Source organism: Dermochelys coriacea, chromosome 14, assembly GCF_009764565.3.
Source record: "Dermochelys coriacea isolate rDerCor1 chromosome 14, rDerCor1.pri.v4, whole genome shotgun sequence".
Taxonomy (NCBI): domain Eukaryota; kingdom Metazoa; phylum Chordata; order Testudines; family Dermochelyidae; genus Dermochelys; species Dermochelys coriacea.
In genome coordinates this window covers 13,861,863-13,888,206 of record NC_050081.1, presented here as the reverse complement: position 1 = coordinate 13,888,206, position 26,344 = coordinate 13,861,863, and the positions used below count along the sequence as shown (strand labels likewise).

The 26,344-nt window shown below is 56.8% G+C and overlaps 1 protein-coding gene and 1 long non-coding RNA gene across 5 annotated transcripts in view; both read left to right on the top strand.

The window, feature by feature from the left end:
- The window catches only part of SPATA20 (spermatogenesis associated 20), a 29,377-nt gene extending 11,745 nt beyond the window's left edge, over positions 1–17,632 (top strand). For all 4 annotated transcript variants that reach the window (XM_038371520.2, XM_043497277.1, XM_038371521.2 and 1 more), the window contains 4 exons: positions 1,594–1,802; positions 2,528–2,727; positions 3,865–3,945; positions 16,591–17,632. In XM_038371520.2, coding sequence (XP_038227448.1) covers positions 1,594–1,802; positions 2,528–2,727; positions 3,865–3,945; positions 16,591–16,761 — 661 coding nt within the window. In that variant the 3' untranslated portion in view covers positions 16,762–17,632. The remainder of the gene's footprint in view (positions 1–1,593; positions 1,803–2,527; positions 2,728–3,864; positions 3,946–16,590) is intronic.
- Positions 13,634–16,178, top strand: LOC122456693. The gene is made up of 3 exons (XR_006275692.1): positions 13,634–14,355; positions 14,391–15,634; positions 15,681–16,178. It is a non-coding gene; the product is annotated as an uncharacterized LOC122456693 (long non-coding RNA).
- Positions 17,633–26,344: the final 8,712 nt, after the last annotated feature.

Here is a 26,344-nt window from a genome sequence, read left to right as displayed (position 1 = left end):
TCCTGCGTGTGTGTGCTTGAGGTTAGATTAATTCAGCTCAGGGTGGATGGACTCCCAAGAGAGCTCAGAGGAATTAAGATTAAATCCTCTCCCAGCCCTTTCTTATCTTTACCTTTCGAAGACACCTTCCCCTGCTGCCTGCAGAATGACAGCTGGGGCTGAGTACAGTAAGTGCCAATGTATGCACAGATTGAGATTGGGCAGGATCAGTAACAAAGCTCCATTTATCAAGGGCCAGCGCTAATCGCTGCCCAGAGGAAAATACTCAAAGGGCCTGCTCCAAATAGCTTCTGCTAACCCCCCACTACCCCCTCTAGCCTCCCCCGCCTGTGTGCCATGCCTTTGACTATGTCTCCCTCTAGGAGCTGGCCCCTCTCAGCCTCCCACTGGTGGCAAAAGGTTCCAGTTTAGCTTATGCAGGAGGGGTATGTGCTTTTGTGACAGATCATCCCATTGGTGACCCCTGCTGACGTCTGGGAGGCCATGCTGTGTTTGTTACATGCACCTCCAGAGCAACACACGCCCTGACACATGGTATATAGACATACAGAGCATGTAGGCAGGGGCAGGCCCAGATGTGAACACACATACGTGTGCACGTGCTGCACACGTCAGTGCATATGGTGTACACACGTGCAAGGAGCATGCACACCAGCAGGTGAGTGCAGATACAGGTGCAGAAGTGGTACCTGCACAGACTCTCACGACTCCCCCTTGGAGTCCAGGCCCCCCTTGGAGTCCAGGCACGGGGGAGCCGGCTGCACGGGCACTTTCTTAATATTTGCTAGCAGCACCGATGAAACAATGGGACAACTGGGACAACCGACACCGGTAGCTCCACAGTCCAGATGAACCCCCTCGCCTCCCCTTCACTTCTTCCTTCCTTGCCACTGTGCTCTCCTGGGCAAACACAAATTAGGCATATGTCAACAGGGATGAAGACAATTTGAATGGAAGGTTATTTGCCTGGCTAACAACTGACTGCAGTGTGGGATGGGCTGCACACGTGTTTGTGGACCCTGTTATTTGCCTGGCAGGGCTCCAGGCTTGGGGGCGGTTGGAAGTGCGAAAGTGATGCCAGGGAGATGGGTCCCTAACCATATTCCGTTCACGCTTCCCAGCACTGGGGCATTCGTTTTGGGAGACAAGGCTTGATCCTCAGCAGTGCTGAGCATCCTCTTTTTTTCACTGATTTCAGTGGGAGTTGAGGGGCTGTGACCTTGTGAAGTCAGAGGATCTGGCCCTTTGTATTGATTTCAGTACCCGGGTTATTACTTTACTAGTCATGTGGGAGATGGCTGGGGACCATGTGCCGGCAAGAGGGTGTCAGGTTACAAATAACGGGCCAGATCCTCAGCTGGTGTAAATTGGCTTAGCTCCAGTAAAGTCAGTTTGCTCTAGCTGAGGATCTGGCCCAATATCCTGAAAGTCATAAGCTGAACGCAAGCTGGGCTCAGGAAGACCTCCACTCCCTGGGGCAGTGTTCCCGAGTGGGGGTCATCTGCCTTCCAGTGTTAAGAGGGACTGTAGACCCGTTCTGGCGTGGTGGATCTCATGTTCTTCTGTCCCTCCCTTCTCTGGCTGTCTTCGCAGTGCTGTTCCCATTCAGGGTTTCCTGGAGGATTATGTCTTTGTGATCCAGGCTCTCTTTGACCTTTACGAGGCCTCGCTGAACCAGAGCTGGCTAGAGTGGGCCGTGCAGCTCCAGCGCAAACAAGACGAGCTCTTCTGGGACTCCAAAGGCTTTGCGTATTTCTCCAGCGAGGCTGGGGACTCTTCTCTGCTCCTCCGCTTGAAGGATGGTAAGTGCACCGTGGAGCCGGGCTGGGCCCCCAGACTCAAGCTGAGAATGAGGAAGTCTTGAGAACTCATCGTAATGTCATGCTGGGCACAGTCGTGTTTATGTGTAGGACCTACAAGAATCTGGGCTGTAGTTGTCCTTAGTTGTAGGCTTTGATTTCACCAAGAAGCGGAGAGTGGGATGCCCCAAAAGCAGCAGAGTCCTCAGCATGGTTTGTATGGTGCCCGGCACCGGCAAACAAGGGGGAGCTGAGATGCAGGGCGTCGCCCATCGATGCTAGTCCTTGCTTGGTTGCAGAGCTCCTTGCAGGCTAACATGGTAATTCTTTATAGCTTTCCCAGCCTAGACAGTGAGCGTCCCAGCTCAGGCCTGGAGCCTTGGTCTCCAGCATGGCAGTGGCGGGCACTGCTCTGCTGCCGTGAGTTGCTGGCGTCCTTGGTAATGTCTGAAATAGGCCCCAGGGAAAGATTTCCCAGCCCCTGGATCTTTCATGCTTTGTCCGTGGCCCAGGTATCAAGGCGGCAGCCTTCGCAGACATCTGCCCTGGGTGCGTCATAGAGCAGCAGCCCTGGAGAGGCTGAGCGGTGCCCAGCCCTGACACCCAGCACGCTGACATGCTCCTTCGGTGCCGTCCTGCTGGCATGCCAGGCAGCTGTGCCCCTGTGGTGAGTGCTGCGCCCCGGGGGCACTGGGCTGCTTGGCTGACAGGCTCTTGTCTCCCTGTAGATCAAGATGGCGTGGAGCCCAGCGCCAACTCCGTGGCCGTTGGTAACCTGCTCAGGGCAGCCTGTTACTCCGGCAACATGGAGTGGGTGGAGAAAGCCGGGCAGATCCTGGCTGCCTTCTCGGAGAGGCTGCTGAAGATCCCTGTGGCCCTGCCAGAGATGGCCCAAGCCACCGTGGCCTTTCACCGCACTCTCAAACAGGTAGGGAGTTTGGCCAGTGGATCTGTGTGGTCAGAGACTCACGGGCTGCTTTGCCCTAGCATAGAGGCCTCTCCCCACCCTGAACAGAGCTCTGTAGCCTACAGGGAGTCTGATCGCCCTGGGTGGTGAGACATCTGCTCCATGGCAGAGTCATGTGGTTTGTGGCTGTTGGCATGTGCCCTGGGGAAGGGAGGGGATTCTCTGCCTGGCAGCTCCTGTGGGGATACTACGGTATATAGGGCTGTAGGATGTACCTTGCATCCTGCAGAGAGCCCCCAGGGAGGGAGGAGAGAGAGCAGTGTACTTTGGAGCCCCCAGCTGCCTGGAGCCTGTGTGCAGCCACTGGCCACGGCTTCCCCATTCGGGAACAGCTAGTGGGAATTCTGCTGTGTGTATCCCCAGGAGTCGGATTAGGCTGGTACAGTAAGTGACTGACTAGGAGTGACTGTGAAATCGCCCCGTGACCATTCCATGAACTCCTCCTTTGCGTCTCCATCTGTTTCTGGTTGGTTTGGTCCTTTACAGGCTTTCTACTCTCTGCCTGGAGGCAGACTAGATGGGTAAGAGGGGAGAGGCAAGGCAGAGATGAATGAATCACAAGGATGAGTGAGCCCATAGCTTGGGGGATCCCAAAATGCTGCTTATTGCAGGGGAAGGAAAGGGTCATTTCCCCATAACTGACATGCAGCCACCTCTGGGGTGCCCCATGACAGCAGGGAGACAGCACTCAGCAGCACTACAAAGCAGTTTGGGACAGGAAGTGAAGGACAATTGTAACAGCAAGAATCCAGTCACCTGACTTAGACACCTTCCTCTCGCCACGGTTCCTTATGTCCCTCTGCTTTCCCCTCCTGCCCAGTCCTTCCATCCTGCACTTTGCCCTCTCTCCTTCTGCCGGGCTGAGGACTGAATGCATGGCATGGCTGGCCTGCTGTATATCAGTCCTCCTGTCCCAGGGTATGCACTCACCTTTACCTGATGGGATGGGGGAGGAAACGTTCCCTGGGGCGCCAGAGAGGGTTTTCTCTGAGGCACCGGGTCCTGGCCACTGTTAGAGAGACAAGCCTGGGCTAGATGGTACTCGTTTCTGATTCAGCCTGTTTCCATTCATCTTTGCATTCCTTTCTCTGTGGACAGGTCGTTATCTGCGGCGCCCCAGAAGGAGAAGATACTAAAGATCTGCTCCGCTGTGTCCACTCCGTCTTCGCTCCAAACAAGGTACCCTCTCCACAATCTGCCAGCTAGCCCCAGTGCCCTCCAGGCACACAGCCTGGTTCTGCTTCCCTGCCTCTCTTCACACTGGGCGGTGGCTCTCTGCAGCATTCTGAATTCCTGATGCTCTTTCTCTCTCACCCACCCTTCCTCCTCTCCCATCCCCACCTCTCTTTTAAAGGGGTGCCCTACTTTCCCCACATGCCCTCCAGTTGCTGTGCCTTGTTTATCAGCTTGGGAGGCAGGGATCATGAATCCCATTCCCTGGGCGCCTCTCCCTGACACAGAGAAATGGCTGCAGAGGCTCTTTCTGTCAGCCTGTACCCGGGAAATGAATTGTTACAATGCAGCATGTGTGTTTACATGGAGCTCCCAGAGAGAGAGACTTGTTCCAGGGCGAACATGCCCGGCAGTCAGCACTGGATTGCACATGTATCTATGTTACTGAACTCAGCAACACAACTGCTGCCTGGAAATGCAACATCTTCTTAGCTCCCTCCCAGCCCCACACCCTCAACTGTAACCCTGCAGACTCCCCCAGAAGCTCCTCTGTCTCCTTTGATCTCTCAGTTCCTGTGCCAGGAACCCCCCCAGAGCCTATGTCCTCTTCCAGCCATTCAAATCCCCAAACCTCCCTTAGATCCTCCCTCAGCCCCAGCCCCCTGAGACGCGCCCAGAACCAAGATCCGTGCATCCTCTCTCAGGTCCAGGAGTTCCCATGAGCCCAGTGTTGGCCCCGCTTTCCTCACTCTCAAGTGCCTTGTGATGTCCATGCTATGGACTGAGGGCAGTCAGCTCTGCGCAGCACAGTTGCCTTGGGCATGGGGGTTTGTCATGCATTGGCATGTTGGATGCAATCCCTTTAGATGTTAAATGAGCCCCTGGTGCTCGGCTGTTCCTTGCAGTTAGCGGTGACTGTATTTTAAGGCATTCCCCGGTGGAGGGTGAGTACAAGGTGTAACATCTTCCCACCGCTCACCTCGTGTTCTGCTCTCCCAGTGGAACGGAATTGATTTGTCACTCCTAATTAGGGCTGTGTGGCTCTGCCTGCCCCAGCGTGGCTGGGAAGGCGCACTGAGCACCCCGGCGCTGCTGCCTGGAGATGGGAGTGGAGCTGTCGGATTGCTGTGGAAGAGACAGAAATCCCTCTCAACAGCGCGACAGCTGAGTCCCGTGGCAGCTGTCACATTCAGCTGGCAGCATCTCTGCCCCTTTGATTGACAGCTTGCTTACTTGGTAACATGTCGAGCTGAACGAAACAGGGCAGAAGAGAAGGGACAGGGTCAGTGCCAAAGGAGAAGAAAGTTCGTAGCTATGAACAGCTGGACCGGGTTCATCTCTGACAGCAGCAGTTCAGAGCGCTAGTGCCAGCAGTTGCATGCCCAGCTGCACACCAGAGCGCTAGTGCCAGCAGTTGCATGCCCAGCTGCACACCAGAGCGCTAGTGCCAGGAGTCGCATGCCCAGCTGCACGCCAGAGCGCTAATGCCAGGAGTCACACGTCCAACCGCACGCCAGGGTGCTGCTGGCAGGAGTCACACGCTGACCTGCAGGCCAGAGCACTAGTGCCAGGAACTGCACGCCGGAGCGCTAGTGCCGGGAGTCGCTCGCCCAGCCGCACGCCGGAGCGCTAGTGCCGGGAGTCACATGCCGGAGTGCTAGTGCCGGGAGTCGCTCGCCCAGCCGCATGCCGGAGCGCTAGTGCCGGAGCGCTAGTGCTGGGAGTCGCATGCCGGAGCGCCAGTGCCAGGAGTCGCCCGCCCAGCCGCAAGCTAGAGCGCTAGTCCAGGAATGACATGCCTGTCCTAGGAGCTCTCTGTGCACTTCAGCTACAACACACTTGCTCTCTGCATTGCTCCTCATAAGAGCACTGATCTGTTAGCAAGCTGGTTCGACTCAGTAAGCTCAGTCACTGTGCACATCCTAGTCCTGCAATAATCCCAATGAAGTGAAGAGACTCACAGCACTGCCTGCAGGATCTGAGTTCTGCCCGGTGTGTGTGTCTGGCAGGACCCTGCAGCCATGACACTCTCTGCAACGGCTTTGGTGCAGCCCATCACTGCCCCACAATCTCTCCCTGGCTCCTCAGGCCCCATCCATGCAACTGGCGTTGCCAGCCAGTCACTGGCTCCAGTAAGTGACTCTGATCTGTGTCTGTAGCAGCCCCGTCATCTCCTGGCCTTTCTTCCCTGCATGGGATGGTCGCCATACAGTCTACACAACAGCCCTGTGCCCCTCCCTGGGAACTGCCCCAAGAGCTAATGTGGGCAGCATGGATACGTGCCAAGGAAGAGTCAGCCTGGATTTACTCAGGGCTGCAGCGGCTTGAGGGCCTCCAGGGTTGGGGGTTGCAGCAGTGAAAAGTGGGTTTTTTTCGGGGAGCCAGTGGGTGGTGCTGGCTGAGTGTCAGGTGTGACACAAGGTGGCTGGGCTGCCTCCCATGGGTGGGTGGAGGCAACCACAGAGTGTGCCTTCCCTTGGGATGAATCTCTTGTGGGCACAGGAGGTGAGGAGGTGTAATGAAGGGAACGTGGCTTCTGGTTGTTCAGAGCCTGTTCCTCTCCTGCTGGCACCAGCATCTCTCTGGTGCTGGCTCCATGACAGGCTGGCCTGTCCCATGGCTCCAGTGTGCCCTGGGCCAGTCCTTGTTCTGCTCGTGGGGTCTCTTTCCGTTCCAGCTTTATTCCTCCCTCTCTCCCTTGGAAGGATTAAAGCCAGTGACCCACTTTGCTGGAATTGAACGTACGGTGTTGGCAGTAGGAGGCCGAGTCCTCTGGTGCCACTGTTAATAAATTACTCCCTGTTCAACAGCTGTGCCAGTCTTTGTTCTCTGCAACCTGAGCAGGTTCTGCAAGGGGGACTCGGACAACAAACTGACCGGGGAGCGCGAGCAAATCAAATGGCAAGGAAATTCACTTCCTTTCTCGCTGTTTAATTCAATTGCCTCCAACTGCAACACGGAGCTTTGGAAGCCAAAGCCCAGCTGTTCGAGACATTCACTCCAGCACTGCAGAGAGAGGTGGTGGAATATCCCTGGGTAGGGGCGATGAAAGCTCCCTAAAAGTGGGAGGGCCACCAGTGCCCGAACTGTGGCCCCACCTGCCCTGCCCCCTTCCCCCTATGGCCCCACCCTTTCCCCTGAGGCCCCGCCCCATGCCACCCCTTCTCTGCAAGGTTCTGCTCCCATGCCACCTCTTCCCCCCAAGACCCTGCCCCCACTCGCTCCTCTCCCCCCCCCGTCCCCCGCATTGCTTGCCCTTACGTCCAGTAAAAAGTGATGGGGCCATGGCCCTCTGCCCCCGGCATCCCTGCCTCTTAGGTTTGCCTTCCCCGCAGTACGAGGCAGGAAAGAGCAGGAGGAAGACTGGTCCCTTGAATGGGTTTCACGTCAGAGCCTGGACTTGTGGAGATAGTTAAAATACCAAAGTGTGGGCTCCTTGGCAACCACCCGAGCATTCCATGTTTGGCCTAGTCACTGGGGTTGTCAAAGGATTGTGGGATTGGGAGCAGGGTAAGAAACCGCAGCTAGTTTTTGGTTGATGAGTGGAGGAAGGTTGAGAATTTTTTGCCCAATTGTTTGTTGGCCACAACTATTAGTGCACAAAGAACGCAGCAGCCATATCTGTTTTTAAGTAGATCGGTTAGCAGAACCGATGCAGGTGCCCGGCTCCTCCCCCCTTTAACCACAGCTATCGCTCTTGTGCTCCCGTTGATCTCCTGGGACCTTCCCTTTCCCTGCCTTATAGAAAGGAGCCTGAGCAGGGTTGCACCTGGTGATGGATTTGGTTTATCCTCTTTGTGGTTCTATCTGACTCCGATCCTGCCGATGGATATTGAATTAAACTACATGCTAGTGTTCTGTTGCGTGGTTCCCATTTGGTTCCTAGTGAAAATCATGGCACTAAAAGACTCCTTCCCTATCCTAAATCAATGTTGCCTCTGACATGATGTGTTATTTCCCTGTTGTTGCATCACATCCCAGTCTCTAGAATCACCTTGCAGAATGCAGGGAGAAAGAACTTGCTTTGGAGTCTTTCCATGTGTCTATAAAAGATTCCAGGCAAAAAAGCACAGAAGCCCTGGAGACTGACTGACTGATTAAACCAGAGACAAGGACAGTCTCAGCAGAGGGAGGGCTGTGCTTTGAAATGAACTTTCAGTGCTTTTTAGAATAGCAAGGTATGAGTTGCTAGTTCCTGAGCACAGCCAGTGAAAAGAACAATGGCATTGTTGAGATGCAAGAAGAGGAATGGGCAGCAGCCTTTTGCCACTCAGGATATAAACAATGACATGTAGGAGAACATACAGGAAATGACAACAGCCTGTTGAACAGGAAGTGAAATGTGACATCATCAGAATGGGGAGTTGACTTGTCAATGATGTCATTCGTAGCACTGTGCAGAGGATGGAAACTCTGTTTCAGGAGGATTACGAGATTTTGAAATTTGGTTTAAGTTCTCCTCAGAACAAAATGCAAAAATTTCAGAGTTCTCCATGAAGAAAAACTTCATTTCAGATCAGTCAAAATGTTTTGTTTCTATTTCTATTTGAATATCATAATCTAATAAAATTCAAAATTAAAAAATTTTGAAGCAAAAATTTGTTCCCGGGTAAATAATCAAACCTTTTTGTTTTGAGAACACCGAAACGGGATTCTTTGATGTTGGCAGAACTTTTTTCCCCCAATTTTTCTCCACCGTGAAATTTCTATGAAATCAGCATGATTTTGTGAAGCGTTTCGATTTTGATGGAACTTCATTTTCCAATGGAAAATGGTTCTGTCCAAGGTCTTCTGACTGCCAAGACTGTAACAGGGTTCAAAAAAGAACTAGATAAGTTCATGGAGGATAGGTCCATCAATGGTTATTAGCCAGGATGGGCAGGGATGGTGGCCCTAGCCTCTGCTTGACAGAAGCTGGGAATGGGTGAAAGGGGATGGATCATTTGATCATTACCTGTTCCGTTCATTCCCTCTGAAGCACCTGGTATTGGCCACTGTCGGAAGACGGGATACTGGGCTAAGTGGACCTTGGGTCTGACCCAGTATGGCTGTTCTTATTAGTTGGGGATGCGAGAGGGGTTCTTGTCAGCTTTCTATAGGGATGGGCCTAAACCAGAACCCTGGATTCCAACCTGCCTGAAGCTTCAGAAAGTTTGGATTAGAACATCTCAAATTACACAGACCTGGGTCCATGTCTCCCAGTGCTGGTGTCTTCAGCGAGCGAGGTACTGTGCCCTGCTCAGCCTCTCTATGTCAGAGGCCTGCATCCATCCTGGTGACAGCTGCCTCCCTCTCTCTTGTCTCCAAGGCCTGGAGTGAGAGATCCTGTCTCTTCCACATGTGATTGACGCTGACAAGGAGACAGAGCTGCTGAACACAAGCACCTCCTGGATTGTCATACGAGGGCTTACCTGATGCCATGCTATCTCCTCACAGTTTGGTAAAACAGGGCTGAAAGTAGAAGAATCGGAGCTGAAGTGTCCTGAGTATCTTCTGACTTGCTAGCTCGGGGCTGTGGCCAGAGCCTAAGCCAGGTGCGGCGTCTCTGCTGCCACCGGAGGGAGAGAGGCAGCGCTGTCCCTGCTGCAGCTGAGAGGTTAAGTGCCAAGGAAACTCCAGGCAGGAGCCCGAAGAAAGATGCCTCCATGCTGCTGGGTCCCATGGATGTGGCAGGGTTTGCTGCTGCTGGGGCTTTTGACACAGTATGCTGCTGAGAGGTGCCAGACTGTCAGCCCTAGGGCTGGCGTCCTCTGATTGTGCCCAGAATCGGCAGGGCAGGCAGCAGCAGTCCAAGCTCCCCCACGGCATCCTGTCCGTGTGCCTCTGGTCTGACCTGCAGAAACCCACCTCTGAGGACGAGAGACGTGCTGCTAACGCAGGCTCCTTGGCCCCCATGAATCCCAGGCACTGTTCCCTCTGAGCTGTGTGCGTGTGAGCGCACACACCGATCCGAAACCCCGTGCAAATGGCGAAACACCACGCGCACAACAAATGAAATGCTACTTCGGAGCCAGGCCAAAATATCATACACGGGCGATTTTTGACATTGTTCGCCCACCATCTATCAACACAGCCAGATTCTCCTAGCCGGCAAGGGAGGGGAAAGGGAAAGAAGGTTAAATTTCCTTTTTCTAAGTATTTAAAAATGACATTTATAAAATAACATGGTATAAAACTATTATCACAAACAGCAAATTAAAACTTTTTAAATGTGTAAGCATTTACTCGCTTGGGCGCACTTGCCTCATGGCGCACAAATTTGAACTCTTCTTCAAAAATTTGCACAGAAGAAATTTTTCACACACAAGGCCTATCAAAAATTAGAGGGAATATTGGCCCCGGGTCACCAAAGGAACTGGACTGAGATCATCAACTCATTTCCCAGCCACTTCTAGTCATGACCAGCTGGGGCTGGGTTCAGCAGAATGACCTGGCAGTGAAAGGCTCTGAGAGGTTTAATGAGCAGCTATGGGGTGTTACGCTGGCCGCAGGTTGCAGACTCAAGGGGCCTGTCTCTCCCCTGCCCACTAGAAGGGGACAGAGTGCTAGGTTACACTTGCACCTCAGGCTGTCTCTGGCCCCCATGCAAATGCTACCAAGGGCAGCAGTCCGTTCCCACTTTGCACCAGTGTCCGCGCCTGCCCCAAGCGCAGGGCAGGGAGAACGAGCCCCAGGAAAGTTCCCGCAGGGAGGATAAAGCTAGTCCTGGATACAGGCTTGCCTTGAAGTGGGAGCAGAATCCCAGGTTCAGCCGGGCAGTGGGCTGGAGGGCTCCATTCTCCCCAGGGCAAGCAGGGAGCCTGAGCCCTGTGGAACCCCACCCTGGAGCCTGGTTGAGTGTGGGGCAGGCAAATCCAGAGCTGGGGCACTGCTGGCTGGGGGATTTCAGCACGGCTTCCCCCTGGGATCCCTGGATGTGCCTGGCCTCTCCCACCCTCTTTGTGTGGAGCCCATTACTACTCTTGCAGTTAACTGGCTCTTTTTCCCCGTCTGCCCATCTCAGCTAAAGGAGAGGAGAGGGAAAGCCTTCCAGCCACACTGCTTGGTATTTGGACAGGCTCAGACACCAGGACCCCGGAGCAACTTTCCTGTCCAACGAGACGTTTGGAAGCCTGGGCCCAAACTGCCTTTTCACCCTTCAGGAGGCCGCTCGCCCGGAACTCCTCACAGGCGCCTCTGCCCTTTCCTGGTCCCCTCCCACCTCTCTCCATTTCTCCAGCCCGTTCTGCAGCGCTTGCCTCTCTTGCTCTGGAGACGGCAGAGCAGCTGTGTCAGGAGTTTGAGACGTCAACATGACGTCCCCGCCCACCCACCCACCCGTTACTGGCAGGCTGCTGGGGGCTAGCCTGGGCTGCATTGATATAATTAACTAGGTCGTTCCAGTAATTAATTCCTCGCAAACATCACAGCGAAATCCTTGCCCTAGTGAGGTTGAGAAAGCTGGTGAATTTACATCTGATACCAGTGTTGGGGGGTGGGGGGGTTGCTGTGTGAGGAATCAGTGCGTGCTGCAGAAGGACGGGTTCATTTAACCCTTTGCTGTGCTGAGTTGGGGTAACAGGGACCCAAGACTGGAATCTCAGGTCTGTCATTTTGTATGGTAACATTTCAGGCCAAGGTGCATGATAATTAGGGATTAATAGCGATAGCATCCTTTGTTTATCTAGCATCCTTCATCCCATCTTTAGACACTTCACCAACTGATAGAAGATGTGGAGCCTAAAGGCTCACTTCTCCTCCCCTCCAAAGTGCAGCCTACTCTGCGGCAGAGCACGGCATCTCTTTAGCAGCGATCAGCAACGCTACCCAGCAGCTTGGGAACAAGAACTCTTGGTTGTAGTGAGTTGGGAGTTGTGCAGCCTGTTCGTGACCTGCTGCTGATTTGCATTGTGACCCTGAGCAGGTCATTTTCCTGCTTTGTGGCTCAGTTTCCCCTTGGAGAATGTTGGTCCTTTATCCGTTGTGACGCTTGCTCTCAGAGTCACCCCCACCCTTGTAACACGCATTGAGCTCAAAGGAAGCTGCATCTGTATAGTTCTTGTCGTTGCTCTTTCAGGGGTCCCTGCATTCAGTAGGCCAGGGGGCCTCGGGCTGCCCCATGTGGTTGTGCGGTTATTATTGTGCTCTCTGAAAGGGGTGGATGAGCCCTCCATTGAGGTGTCCTCTGACTGTCAAGGTGGACTAGGCTTGGGGGGGGCTCTTGCTGATTGGCTAGAAGGGGGGAGTCCAGATTTTACCTGTGAGCTGCAGCCCTCCTTGCACTGATCCTCTCAGAACATGCCCTGGATTCCCCACTGCTCTGTGCCAGCAGGGGCTGGTGGACTAGGGAGGAAAGAGACGCTTGTGTCTTTTCCTCCTAATCTTACCCAGTGCTAGGGGCCGAGGGCAGTGTCCTGACGGTGGCAGGCAGATTTCAGTCACTGCCGGAGGCATGGCACGGGCCTGCAGGGTAATTATGAAGGATTTCATTATCTCCTCTTCCATGGAGTGCTAGCGCGCTGGCCTTGCTTTGTCCTGGCCCAGCCAGAGGACCTCAGGGAGGCTGCGAGAAAATGAATAATGAATTTCAGATTAGATATGAATTGGTAATTAATCACTCCTGGAATTAATTCCAGACAAAGCCAGTGGGGCACTGGGGGGAGGCAGGAGGGGATTGGAGAGAAAGGATGCCAATCCTGAGCTGAAGCCAGAGGCCGGGAAGGGAGCCCCTCCAGCCAGGGAGGGGGCAGCTAGCTCCAGGCCCCTGTAGAGGAGATGGGAGCAGGCTGAATGGAAGGCGCCCTGGGAAAGAGAGATGGTCCATAGGAGGGCAGCAGTGGCCACTGTATGACAATGGGGCCTGCTGCCCAAATGGAGGGGAATGGGGCAGGACAGCTGTTGGGGGAGGACAGGAGTTTGGAGCATGTCAGAGAGAGGACAGTGAGTGGGAGGCTAGCCGGGTCTGGCCTGGTTCGGAGGAGTCTGGAGCAAGCCTGGGGCTTTAGCAGAGGAGCTAGGAGAGGTGTGTGGGTGTGGGTGGGGGGAATGTGGCTCACAGGGTTTGAAGCAGGCTCAGTGCGATGTGGATGGGGCAACTCTGGAGGGGTGCAGTATCTGTCAGTGGGTGGGATCTTTGCCTGCCTCTGGTGTGCGAGGGGAGTTGGTATACGGTGGTTGGGGTGGAAGCTGACGTGATGTTGTGTGGAAGCACAAGTTGGGGTGATGTGTGTAGTGATTGCTGCTCTAGGGTGTTGGACGTCAGTGTCGGGGGGCATTGGTATGATCTGTGCTGTGCTTGCTGCATTCGGATGTGAGGGGTGTGTCAGTGGTTCTGTGTGTGTATGTGTGTTTAAGAACAGATGTGATACGTGAGGGGGTTGGTCTGCTATTGCTGGGTGTGTGTGTGTTTAGGGGTTAGTGGTGTGATCGGTGTGATGGTGTACAGTTGTATTGGTGTGCGTCTGCACTGAGGGGTGTAGGTGTGATCTGTGCAGTGGTTGCTGGGTTAGGGCAGGAGGAGTGGGTAGGTGTAAGGAGTGTGTCCGCACTCAGGGGTGTGGGTGTGATCTGTGTGGTGGTTGCTCGGTTAGGGTGTGAGGCGTGGGTTGGTGTCAGGAGTGTGTCTGCGCTCAGGGGTGGGTGTGATCTGTGCAGTGGTTGCTGAGTTAGGGCGTGGGGCATGGGTTGGTGTCAGGAACATGCGCTCGAGTGTGGGTGTGATCTGTGCAGTGGTTGCTGGGTTAGGGCGCGAGGCATGGGTTGGTGTCAGGAGTATGTCTGCGCTCAGGGGTGTGGGTGTGATCTGTGCGGTGGTTGCTGGGTTAGGGCGGGAGGCGTGGGTTGGTGTCAGGAGTGTGTCTGCGCTCGGGTGTGTGTGTGATCTGTGCGGTGGTTGCTGGGTTAGGGTGCAAGGCGTGGGTTGGTGTCAGGAGTATTTCTGTGCTGACTCCTGGGGTGCTGGGATGACGGGCCTGCTGGGGGGACAGTGCAGGAATGCCGCCCGTCTTTGCTGGCATTAGAGAACAGGCTGTCTGGGGAAAACATGCGTCCTCTTGCCCCCTGGCAGCAGGTCCCGGCCCACAGCAAATGAGCGTGTGGGTGACAGCGAGCCAGGGCATTGTGGGAGAGCGCAGGCTCTTGTGGGGAAGGGTGATCAGCATTTCAGCTTGAAAATTGCCCGGGTGCCATGTGAACCATGAGTAAGGCTATGATTTTGTCACAGAGGTCGCGGACTTCAGGCCCCCGCTGGTAGGAGCTGCAGGGTCCCCTGCCGCCCGTGGTGGCTGGGAACTGCGGGCACCCCTGCTGATTGGAGCAGTGAGGCCCCCCGAGCCGCTGCAGGCTTTGGGGGTACCCTGCAGATCCCAGAAGCCCTGGGCAGCAAGGTAGTGGGGGGAGGCTGCTGCTCTGAGCCATGGGTGGCGGGGGATCCTGGAGGTCCGAGCCCCCCGGGCGGTGGGGGGCCACTGGAGCTCCCCCTGCACCTTTCCAGGTGTGGGGACCCCGCAGCTCCCCATTTTGTCGCACATTTTTCCTGAAAATCAGGGACAGGTCATGGGCTTCCATGAATTTTTCTTTATTGCTTGTGACCTGTCCATGACTTTTACTAAAAAGATCCTTGACAAAACCTTAGCCTTAACCACGAACCACCTGTGGCAGGGTTGTTGGACTGCTTGACAGCCTCCCGGTGTCATTGCACCTGCACTGCTCTGCCCCGTGCCCCCTGGCTTTGTCCCCCCCTCTGTCTGGCATGCTGGAAGATTTGTCCCCCCTCTCTGGGCTCCGTGGGATCCCTAGTGTAGGGGGAAAGGGAGGCAGTGCTGAACATGCCACCATTGGCCTGAGAGGGGGGAAATCAGTTATTCAGCATCTGCCACAGTTAGAAAAATTGGCTCCTTGTTGAGTGTCTCAGGGATCCGAGGGGAGTGTGAACTCTCAGGCCGGCTTGGGTCCGTCTGCGCTGTTGCTCTGACTCCTGCCTGCGGGAAGCTGGCATGGCTTAAAAGAGATTAATGCCATTTGAGCTCAATTAGAGAAGCGAGTTTGAAGCCTGCTGGGCAGCGGGGGTGTCGCCAGCAGCGCTGTTGATCAAAGTTTGTTCGTTGGGTAAACAGGACTTAGATGGGTTTGCAGCAGAGTTAGTCACTGCCCCAGCACAGGGCCCATCACCACAATGGGCCAAGCTGTCCATGTGGCTGCTCCCAACAGGGAGGGGCTGTGGAGCTACACATACAAATAAGCATCGACCCCCAGGCTGGGCATCACCCACTGCACATGGTGCCCCCTGACAGTACCCCTCATTGCATGCCAGCACTTCCTTGCACAACACTCCTCGCTGCACACACAACCCTGGGCATTACTCCCCCCTGCATGCCAACCCTGCCTGGGCACCTCAACACAGTACACACCGAGCCCTCAGGCAGTATCCTTCACTGCACACTGAGCCTGCAAGCACCACCCCTCATTGCACACTGAGCCCTCAGGTACCACCCCTCACTGCATGCCAGTTCCCATGACTGCAAACTGAGCCTCTCATGTGATACTCAGCAGTGCATGCCTAGCCCTCCCCAAGCCCCACCCATCACTACACCAAGCCCCCTGTGTGACACCCTTCACCGAACGCTGAGCCCTTACAGTATACCAACAGAGTGGCTTGCGTGGGGATTGGCAGGGATCAGCACCTTCCAGGGTGGAGCACTAAGTTACCACAGATACAGTGAGAGGAATCTCTAAGGTGCCACAAGTACTCCTTTTCTTTTTAGTGAGAGGAGAGTGACCTGCATTGAGGAGCTCTGGCCATATAGTCCTGCGCTTATTCTGGTCAGGAGGGTGCCGTACGTTTTTGTTGCTAAGAGGGGAAAACAGGTGTTTAGGTCTCACAGGAGACGTGCACAAGGGGATGAGGGGTAGCAGGCTGGGTCAGGCAGGATACGCCATGTAGGTGCAGGAAAGGGGAGAGGACTAGAAATGGGGGTCCCACATTTTTCTGGCAGCATTGGTTGGTCTGTAGGGTCCAGATCTCTCTGAAATAGAAGCGTAGGACTAGAAGGGATCATAGAATCATGTTGTCTAACCCCCTGCCAATGTGCAGGCTTTGTTGTGTCTAAACCATCCGAGACAGGTGGCTATCCAGCCTCCTTTCGAAAACCTCCAGTGAAGGCGTTTCCACAACCTCCGGAGGTAGTCTGTGCCCTTGGTCTCCTGTTCTTACAGTTAGGAAGTTTTTCCTGAGATTTAATCTCAATCTTCTGTACTGGTGTTTGAACCCATCGCCTCTTGTCCTGCCCCTGGTGGCAAGAGAGAACAACTTTTCTCCATCTTTTTTATGGCAGCCTTTCAAGTAGCTGCCATGTCCCATCCCTCCCCCCCCGCCCATCTCCTCTCTTCCAAACTAAACATACCCAGGCCCTTCAGCCTTCAAAGAAGCATTACAAAAAGTTAGTAAATAGCAGCAGTAAAGGGTGTGGGGATGTGATTTCAGGGTCTGTGCTCCATGAGACATGCCCTAAGATCTGTATCTGGTTCTCTTCGCCTTCCATCATCCCCTCTCCTAGCATGTGTAGGCATGATGCAGTCAGCACTTCCCGCGGTGGGCAAGGGGAGCTGACTGGGTCTTGACTGTGTTTTCCCTCTCACTCCATCCCTGACCCTCTCCATCTCTGTGTATCCCAGGTACTGATGCTGGCGGATGGGGACAGTACTGGATTCCTGTACCACCACTTGCCCTTCCTCTCCTCCCTGGAGAGGAAAGACGGAAAAGCCACTGCTTATCTCTGTGAAAACTTTGCCTGCTCCCTGCCTGTCACCTCCTCCCAGGAGCTGCGCAGACTGCTGCTGCTGTGAGCTGTCGCCCTGGGGCCCCGCCAGGCACCCTGCTGTCTCAGTGAAGATAAAAGAAAATAGACTAGCGAGACTGCCGCGGTGACTACACATGGACGCAGCACAGAACTCTGCAATAAAGTCACCTTTTGCACAAGCCACCCGCCGGATTGTTCTTAGTGAAACTGACAAGCAGTTCCCTGCTGGCTCCCCACCACCCATCCATGAGCAGCTCGGTCCTCTGAGATGGTTTTAGACCTTGTGTTTCAGTTGTAACAGTGTCTTTCCTCTTCCTCATCAGGAAGACTCACACTCCCAGTTCTCAAGAGCACTGCCCATTTGGGGCTGATTATGTTTCTTGCATTCAAATCCCCAGGGACAGGTACAGTCAGTTCTGATCTGAACCATGACCAGTTGAGTCAAATATGAAGAGACCACATGCAGTGGAATCCAATCATAACATTTTCCTAGGTAGGTTTTGCAGTACCCCGGGTGGTGGCATTGTCCCTGTTTATGGAAACTGAGGCACAGAGAGATTCATCTGCCCAGATTACATAGGACTCCTGGATTCTATTCCTGGCTCTTCCTGACTTCCCATCCCCCTACTCCAATGTTTCTCAACTGGTGTGTTGCAATCCCTGGGAGTGGGGTGGGTGTTGTGTAAGGCAATTCAGGTTGGGGGGATGAGGGGGGCAGGGGGAGGCACTGGAAATTTTAGTACAAATGAAGATAACGAAAGTCTCACTCCCTGCGCAGCCTCCCCTTTCAATGTCAAGGATTCTCTGTCAGCCTCTCCAAACACATGCACAAATCAATTACACAGGCTTATTAGCACAGTTAGCATGAATACATTTTTACTCGTAAATGCAAGGAAGGTTACAACATTTTTTTTTACCTTAAATAAGGATCTGCCCTCTGAAAAGCATTGCCCTCCTCTAGCCAGTGTCAAGGGGGATGTGGAGGAGTGTCTAGCTGTGAATTGTCATGCACAGCAGTGGCTAATTCCAGTGGGCCACCGGCAGTGTGGTCTAATTCTGGGGTCCCCAAACACTTTTCCCTGTGGCCCACCTGTGCAGCTGCAATGGGCACTGCACCTCGCTGTTGTCACCACTATTAACAACTAGAACCATTAATAATTATTACATGCAGCTAAACTATACTGTGTGACAAAGCTCTGTCCTTGCCTCCGTGGGTCCCGTGTTTCCTGGCAGATTTCGCTAGCCTCAGGGGCTCACTGTGACCCTCCACGTAACCCTTCTTTCTCTAGAGACAAGGGTCACAGTCTACTGAGCCATTTCATCATAAGCCAGCAAGGGAGGGGAGGAGAAGTTATCCTTCCTTACATAGTCTCTGTTGTCTCCCAGTCTCAGTGATTAAACGGGGCAAAGGTGGGGGGGAGCCCGGGCCCACCCTCTACTCCAGGCTCCAGCCCAGGGACCCTAATAGTATCAGCTATGGTAGCTGACCTTTCAGAAACATGACATGTACAATTCCCTGGGCTACTTCCCCCACAGCAACCCTCACTTCCTCAAGCTCCACTTCACCCTTACCTCAAGGCCTCCTTCCTTGTGCCTGATACAGTGTGTACTACTCAGCCTCTCCAACAGCACAACTTCCTCCCACAGCTTCTGACATGCACACCCACCTGACTGACTGGGAGGCTTTTAACTAGTTTCAGCCAGCCCCTGATTGGCTTCAGGTGTCCCAATCAACCTAGCCTTCTCCCTGCCTTCTGGAAAGTTCTTAATTGGCCCCAGGTGTCTTAATTGACCTGGAGCAGCTTCCATTTCACTTATCCTGGTACCAGGGATTTGTTTAGCCTGTAGCGAATCTCTCTCTCTCCCACCGCTCTCCCATAGCCTTCTAGCTTGGAGGGAGGTGGGAAACTGCTACTCCTGCTGCTACTAGGCCCTAAGCTCTCCCTGCTGCTCCAGCTGCTCCCCTGGCTGGGCCAGACACCCCCCGAAGAAGAAGGGGGACCTCCGCGATTTACGAAATTGGCGTCCCGTCTCGCTCCTCAGCACGGACTACAAAGTCGTGGCAAAAGCCATCTCACTGTGGCTAGGGTCCGTGCTGGCGGACGTGGTCCACCCAGACCAGACCTACACCGTCCCGGGCCGCAGCATCTTCGACAACCTATATCTGGTCCGGGACCTATTGGAACTTGGGTGTAGGGATGGTCTGTCGTTCGCCCTCCTGTCCTTGGATCAGGAGAAGGCGTTCGACAGGATGGATCACGGGTATCTCCTGAGCACTCTGCAGGCGTTTGGCTTCGGACCCAGGTTTGTGAACTTTCTCCGGGTGCTGTACGCTTCCGCAGAGTGTCTGGTAAGGCTCAACTGGACCCTGACTGAACCGGTCAACTTCGGGCGAGGAGTACGGCAGGGGTGCCTCCTCTCAGGCCAGCTGTACGCTCTGGCGATCGAGCCCTTCCTCTGTCTCCTCCGAAGAAGGTTGACAGGGTTGGTGCTGAGGGAGCCGGAGCTGCGGCTGGTCCTATCGGCGTACGCTGATGACGTGCTCCTCATGGTCCAGGACCCGGGCGACTTGGTGCGGGTGGAGGCTTGCCAGGCCATCTATTCAGCAGCCTCCTCTGCACGGGTCAACTGGGTCAAGAGCTCTGGCTTGATGGTAGGGGACTGGCAGCAGTCGAGCTCCCTCCCTCCCGCGCTTCAAGCCATCCGGTGGAGCACGGGTCCGCTGCTCTATCTGGGCGTTTACCTTTCTGCCACGCATCCCTCTCCGCCGGAGAACTGGCAGAATTTAGAGGGCGGGGTGATAGAGCGGCTCCGGAAATGGACAGGACTACTCCGGTGCCTCTCCCTTTGAGGGAGAGCGTTAGTGCTTAATCAACTAGTCCTGTCCATGCTTTGGTACCGGCTCAACACCCTGGTCCCGGCCCCGGCTTTCCTGACCAACCAGCGGACATCGATTCTGGAGTTCTTTTGGTCAGGACTGCACTGGGTCCCTGCAGGGGTTCTCCATCTACCTGTGGAGGAGGGAGGGCAGGGCCTAAAATGTCTGCTTACTCAGGTCCATGTCTTCCGCCTCCAGACCCTGCAGAGGCTCCTTTATGGTGCAGGTAGTCCGGCGTGGAACATACTGGCGCACGCCTTCCTGCGCCGCTTCCGAGGGCTCCGATACGACCGGCAGCTCCTTTATCTCCATCCGAGAGGTCTTCCGCGAGACCTCTCCGGGCTGCCGGTCTTCTACCAGGACCTCCTCCGGACCTGGAAACTCTTTACAACGAGCAGGTCCGTGGCGGCCACCGAGGGGGCAGATCTCCTTGCGGAGCCCCTGCTACACAACCCCCAGCTCCGTTTGCAGGTGGCGGAGTCCCGCTCGGTGCGCCAGAGTTTGGTCCTGGCAGAGGTCACAAGAGTCGGAGACCTCCTGGACTATGACCGGGGAGACTGGCTGGATCCCCTAACCTTCGCTCAGCGCGTGGGGCTTTCCAGACCTTGTACTCCCCGACGCATACTTCAGGAGGTGAAGGCCGCTTTGCCGCCCGCTGCTCGGGTTTATCTCGACCGGTCCTGCACGAAGGCACGCCCCGCCCACCCACTACACCAGGCCCGCCGGACCTTTTAATTGGACCCCTGTCCCGTGGACCCAACCGATCCCTTCACCCCTTCACTAGAAGCCGGCTGCACGAGATGCAGCCGGTCTGTTTTCAAACCGCGCCAAGAAAACATCTCTACACGCTCGTGCTCCACACCCTTCACGCCCGTACCCTCGTGTCCCGCCCCGATACAAAATGGCGGGACCTCCTGCCACCTTTGGAGGGTGAGGAGCCCCGGTGGGCCAGCCTATATTCCATCTTAGTCCCAAAGCCCGCTGGGGATGTCAGTTGGCGGCTCCTTCACGGAGCCGTGAGCACGGGCGTGTACTTGGCGCGGTTCACTTCAATCCCAGACACCTGCCCCTTTTGCGGCGTGAGGGATACCCTGGCACATGTCTACCTGGAGTGTGCCAGGCTGCAGCCCCTATTCCGGCTCCTCACCAATATCTTATTACGTTTTTGGTTGCACTTCTCCCCTCACCTTCTCATTTATGCACTCCCTATCCGTGGCCCCACAAAGTCACGGGATCTCCTGGTCAACCTCCTCCTGGCCCTAGCTAAAATGGCCATCTACAAAACCAGAGTGAGGAGGTGGCCGATGGAGTCTCCTGTGACTGTAGGGCCTATTTCCGATCCTCGGTCCGTTCACGTATCCGGGTAGAGTTCCTCTGGGCGGCGTCCTCTGACTCCCTTGACGCCTTTGAGGAGCAGTGGGCGCTGTCCGGGGTTCTCTGCTCGGTGTCCCCGTCCAGTTCCCTTCTTTTGACCCTTTGACCGCACTCCTGTCCCTGTTATTTTATTAGTTGTCCCCCGGAATTTTTTGGGCATCTAGGTCCTGTGGATCCCCCTTTTAGGCTGGGGAGGATCCTTTAGCAGTGGACGGGCCTCACCCGCCCACTTCCCAGATCCCAATAAGACCGCTCTCCCATAGCCTTCTAGCTTGGAGGGAGGTGGGAAACTGCTACTCCTGCTGCTACTAGGCCCTAAGTTCTCCCTGCTGCTCCAGCTGCTCCCCTGGCTGGGCCAGACACCCCCACCCCGTTCTCTGCTACCTGCTTGCTGGACCCCCCACTCTTGGGTGCTGCTACTGCTCCAACTGCAGCCCTGGGGTGGGGAGGGGGCTGCTAGCCCACTCCCCAGAGAGGAGGAGTGAGGGACCCAGCCACTGCTGTTGTGGATACCACCACCACCACCTGAGAGGGGTCCATTCTGCCTGCCTGGACCACCACCTGGAGTTCCTGGAGCTGCTGCTGCTGCAGAGGCCACTGCCTGGAGCTGCTGAAGCCCGAGGAGGAGAAGAAGAGGATCATCTGCCAGTGGGGCAGCACCTAGAGACTTTGCAGACCACCGTGGAGGGGGCCCTAAGACTGAGTAATTTTCAAACTGTGCTCTTGTGGTGGGGGTTTTGACTGTGTTTGTAGGGACACGGGGTGTGTGGCGTGGAGCTGCCCCCCGATCCATCTGTGTGTCCCCCCTAACCCCCACCACTATTACCACCACCGCTGCCCCCTCCACCACCCCCACTGGCTGTATACCATCTGCCTCAGCTCCTGCCTCTGGACTCAGCTGCTTGCTTGGCTTGCCACGCCCTATTTCCACCCTTTGGGCCAGAAGCAGCAGCCAGCTAAAAAAGACTTGTGCAAGTGCACATGGGCACATGTGCCCCCCCCGGACGGCCTAACCCCCAGCTTTGCCCTTTACTACCTGCCCCATTTGCCACTTGCTTTGCCTCCTCTTTTGCTCCAGCCCCCCTTACTAGCTTCAGTTTGTTTGCCTGCCCCGCCCATTTCCTTCTGCAGCCTTTGTTTGTTTGCCCCGCACCAGCCTCTGAAGCTAGCCCCTTGGTTTCCCTGTTCTACCCCCAGACCGCTTAGCCCCTCGCTCCGTGTGCCCATGCCCCCTCCCATGCGCTTGTGCAATTCCCCTTTTTAGTTGCAACCCTCTTCACTGCACCCTCAATGTTGTTGAATCCCCCCCCCCCCGTAGTGCACCAAGAGGAGCCGGAATTTCCACCTTGTGTCGGTGACTGACCCCAACCCCTGATTGCCCCCCGTCCAGCCCACCCCTTTTGGCGCCCTCCTCCCCTGCCTGCAGCCTAGCGGGGAGGAGTGGTCGACCTGTTTCCCCTCTCCCCTCCTCCTTTTGGTATCCCCCTTTCCTCCTTGCTCATGATGGCGGGGGATGAGACGGGTGAGACCTCTCCAGTAGCCCGAGCTCTCCCTCCCCCGCCTGCCCCTCCGTCACCCCCCCAAGCTTCTACGTCCGCTGCCAAACCATCTGCCATCGCCCCCGCTGGGGCACCAGCAGCGACAGGCACCGGAGTGACCTCCACTGCTGCCACGTCTATCACCCCCTCAGATTTGGGGGGAGCCCCCCCAGCCGGCAGGAAGGGCCAGGGGAAGAAGGAGGGGAAGGGCCCCGCTAAAAAGACCAGGCCCTCCATGGCAGGGGCTGCCCCCGATGCCCCGGCCCCATCTCCAGCTGGGGCGCCCCTCCCCGCTGTTCCCTCCACCAGCTCTGCAGGTGTCCCTCCCCAGGCCCCCAGAGCATACGCCCAGGTGGCGGCAGCCCCCCCGCCTGCCGCTACGTCATTTCTCCAGCCCACCGCCTCCGCTACCATCTATAGCGGCCGGGGCCCCTTTCCCACCATGACCAGGAAGCACGGCGTCCGTTGCCTCCTGGTGCCCGCCTCGCCCCACGTGGAGACCTATGTGCGGGCGTTGGCGAGGGTGGTGGGGCCCACGGCCATTGTGGCGGCCTCCAAAATGTATGGCAAGGTCGTCTTCTTCCTAGCATCGGAGGCCGCCGCCCAGGAGGCGGTGGAGAAGGGCCTGGCGGTCGGGGGCGTTTTCGTCCCCTTAGAGCTGCTAGAGGACCTGGGCGTCCGCCTGGTCCTGACCTCCGTCCCTCCCTTTCTGCCCAATGCCGCCCTGTTACCCGCCCTTTCTACCTTGGGGAAGCCCATCTCTGTCATCAGCCCTCTCCCGTTGGGCTGCAAAGACCCCGCCCTCCGTCACGTCCTCTCCTTCCGCCGGCAAGTGCAGCTTCAACTGCTGCCGGCGGCGCGCGACGGAGAGGCACTGGAGGGGTCCTTCCTAGTCCCCTACCAGGGGGCCCGTTACAGGGTGCATTATTCCACGGGGGAGGCCCGGTGCTACCTCTGCCGGGCGATGGGGCACGTCCGGAGGGACTGCCCCCTGGCCCGGGAAGGAGGGGAATCCAGGACCCCCGAGCCCCGGCAGGACACCGGCCCCGTCATCGCCGACGCCCCTGGCTGCCCGGCACCTGAAACCGCCCCTCCTCCTTCCCAGTCCACCATTGCTCCCGCTCAGGCCCAAGGGGCACCGCCCCCACTATGCCCAGACGAGCGGGAGAACCCCGCCCCCGCTGTTTGCAATCTGGCGGGGCCTGTGGAGGAGGGTGCGGCAGGGACACCGCTGGGCATGGGAGAGGGCCCGCCCCAAGGGGAATCTTCCCTCCCTTGTGCTGCCCCACCGTTACCCCCTCGAGTCCCTGAGCCACCGCCTCTGCCCCCTGACACAACCCCTGCTAGCCAGCCCCTGGATGATGCCATGGAGGGCTGGGCCCTAGTCCAGGGGAAGCGGGGCAAGTGGAAGGCTCGAGCTCCGCTCCTCCCATGTGACGCGGAGGCCCCCCGGAAGACCAGGAAGGGGGGCACCGATGCCGAGCCTTCCGCTCTACCCACGGGTGTGCTCCATCCACCAGAGCCGGCTGGGGAAGACGTGGCAGCACTGGGAGGCGGTATCTCCCCTCCATGGGAGTCTCTCCCCTCCAAGACCCCCGAGGCACCATCTGAAACCCCAGTGTGCCCCGAAGTAACCGTCGCGTCAGGTGCCGGCGGGGAGAATCCCGGGGTAGCGGAAAACAATTTCCCATCTATATATGAGGAGATCGAGGCCCTGGGTCTGACCCCGGTCACCCAGGGGGAGGACGATCCTATGCCAGCGGGCCTCGATCTGGGTGACTTTACTCCAGCCCCCCTTTCCCCATGTTCCCTCCCCCTAACCGTTGCTTCTGCTCCCACCTCTGAGGAGCCCCTGGACTCCTCCATCAACCCGGCTGCAGAGGGCACCCCGCTGAGAGCCGCCGAGCCAGTTGAGGCGACGGCCAGTACCACGCGGCTGGAACCTGAGCCACCAGGGGCATCCCTCGCTGGTGAGGAGCATTCGACCTCCTTCCCGGGAGAGGACCCTACAGAAGAAAGTCCACCTCCTGATGCTGTGGCTGCCAAATCCACCAGAGAGCTTGCGCCCGTCATCAGTGAGAGCCCTCTCCCGACCCAGACTCTCACCTCTACCCCTGCCCCTGCCCTTCTCCCGCCCACCTCCCGAGATATTATTGCCGCCCCTGGGACTGTCTCCTTCCCCTTTCCAACAGATGACTCCCAGGGAATGGCCTTTGTGTTTGCCCGTCCCTACCCACCAGGGGCTGCTATTCTCCCTCTGCCGCCCCCTATTGCCCCAGCATTCAGGTCAACCCACCAGGAGCCCCGTCGAGGGTCCGCACCCTGTCTGCCCATCTCACTGGGCCAGGGGGCTGTACTAAGGGCCCCGTCGGGGAGCAACCAGACCATAACCCCAGCCCCCTATGCGCTGCGAGAGGAGTTGCGGGAGTTCTAGAAGACGTCCGTGGCTCCCGCAACAAAGTCCAGCTTGCCCTCCAGCGATGGGGGGGATTTTAATCAAATCCTCCGGGCCGCAAGGGCCCTCATGGGGGAGGGGAAAAGGACCGGGAGGCAGGGCGCCGCGGCCTACCAGCGGGTCCGCCACTTCCGTGACTCCTTACTCACCTACGGGGTGGGTCACGGACTGCTGCGCGGCCCGCCGGGAGCCATGAGCATCCCTGCCGGCGAGGATCCCCCCCAGCCCTCCTCATGGCACCCTTTACCATCGCAACATTGAACACCCGTGGCTGTAGGATGGGTCTCCGCAGGTCCCAGGTGCTCTCCTTCCTTCGAGAGGGGAGGTACTCTGTGGTTTTCCTGCAGGAGACCCATACGGATCTGACCGCCGAAGACAGCTGGCGGCTGGATTGGGGGGACAGGGTCTACTTTAGTCACCTCACAGTTCATACAGCTGGAGTGGCGACCCTGTTCTCCCCCGACCTACGACCCGAGGTGCTGGGGGTCGCCGAGGTTGTGCCGGGTCGCCTGCTGCACCTCCGGGTCCGCATGGAGGGGCTGGTAGTCAACCTCGTCAACATCTATGCCCCAGCAGCGAGCCCGGAGCGGCTGCAATTCTATCAGCAGGCATCCGCCTTCCTCGGCACCTTGGATCCTCAGGAGTGCCTGGTCCTGGGAGGGGACTTTAACATCACCCTCGAGGAGCGGGACCGCTCGGGGACCGAGCAGAGCCTGGCTGCCGTCGCCGTCCTCCAGGAGATAGTCGAACACCACTCCCTGGTGGACGTCTGGCGCGACCACCACCCGGATGACACTTCCACGTTCACCTTTGTCCGGGTGGAGGCCCCATCGGTCGCGCCACTCCCGGTTGGACCGCATTTATTTATCATGCTTTCATCTTTCACGAGCCCACTCCTCCAGCATCCGGCCGGCCCCATTTTCTGACCATCACATAGCCACCGTGACAGCCTCCCTCTGTGCGGAGAGGCCGGGGCCGGCCTATTGGCATTTTAACAACAGCTTGCTGGAGGATGCGGGCTTCGTGGCGTCCTTCCGGGAGTTCTGGCTGGCCTGGCGAGGGCAGCGGCGTGCCTTTCCCTCGGCACGGCGGTGGTGGGACTTAGGGAAGGTGCGCGCCCGGCTCTTCTGCCGTGACTACACCCGGGGCGCCAGCCGACGGAGGGATGCAGCGATAGAGCAGTTGGAATGGGAGGTCTTAGAGCTGGAGAGGCGTCTGGCCGCCAGCCCCGAGGATCCACCCCTCTGTGGAGCGTGCCGGGAGAAGCGGGAGGAGCTCCGGACCCTCGAGGACCATCGGGCCCGGGGTGCCTTTGTTCGATCCCGCATCCGTCTCCTTCGGGAGATGGATTGCGGCTCCCGCTTCTTCTACGCCCTGGAAAAAA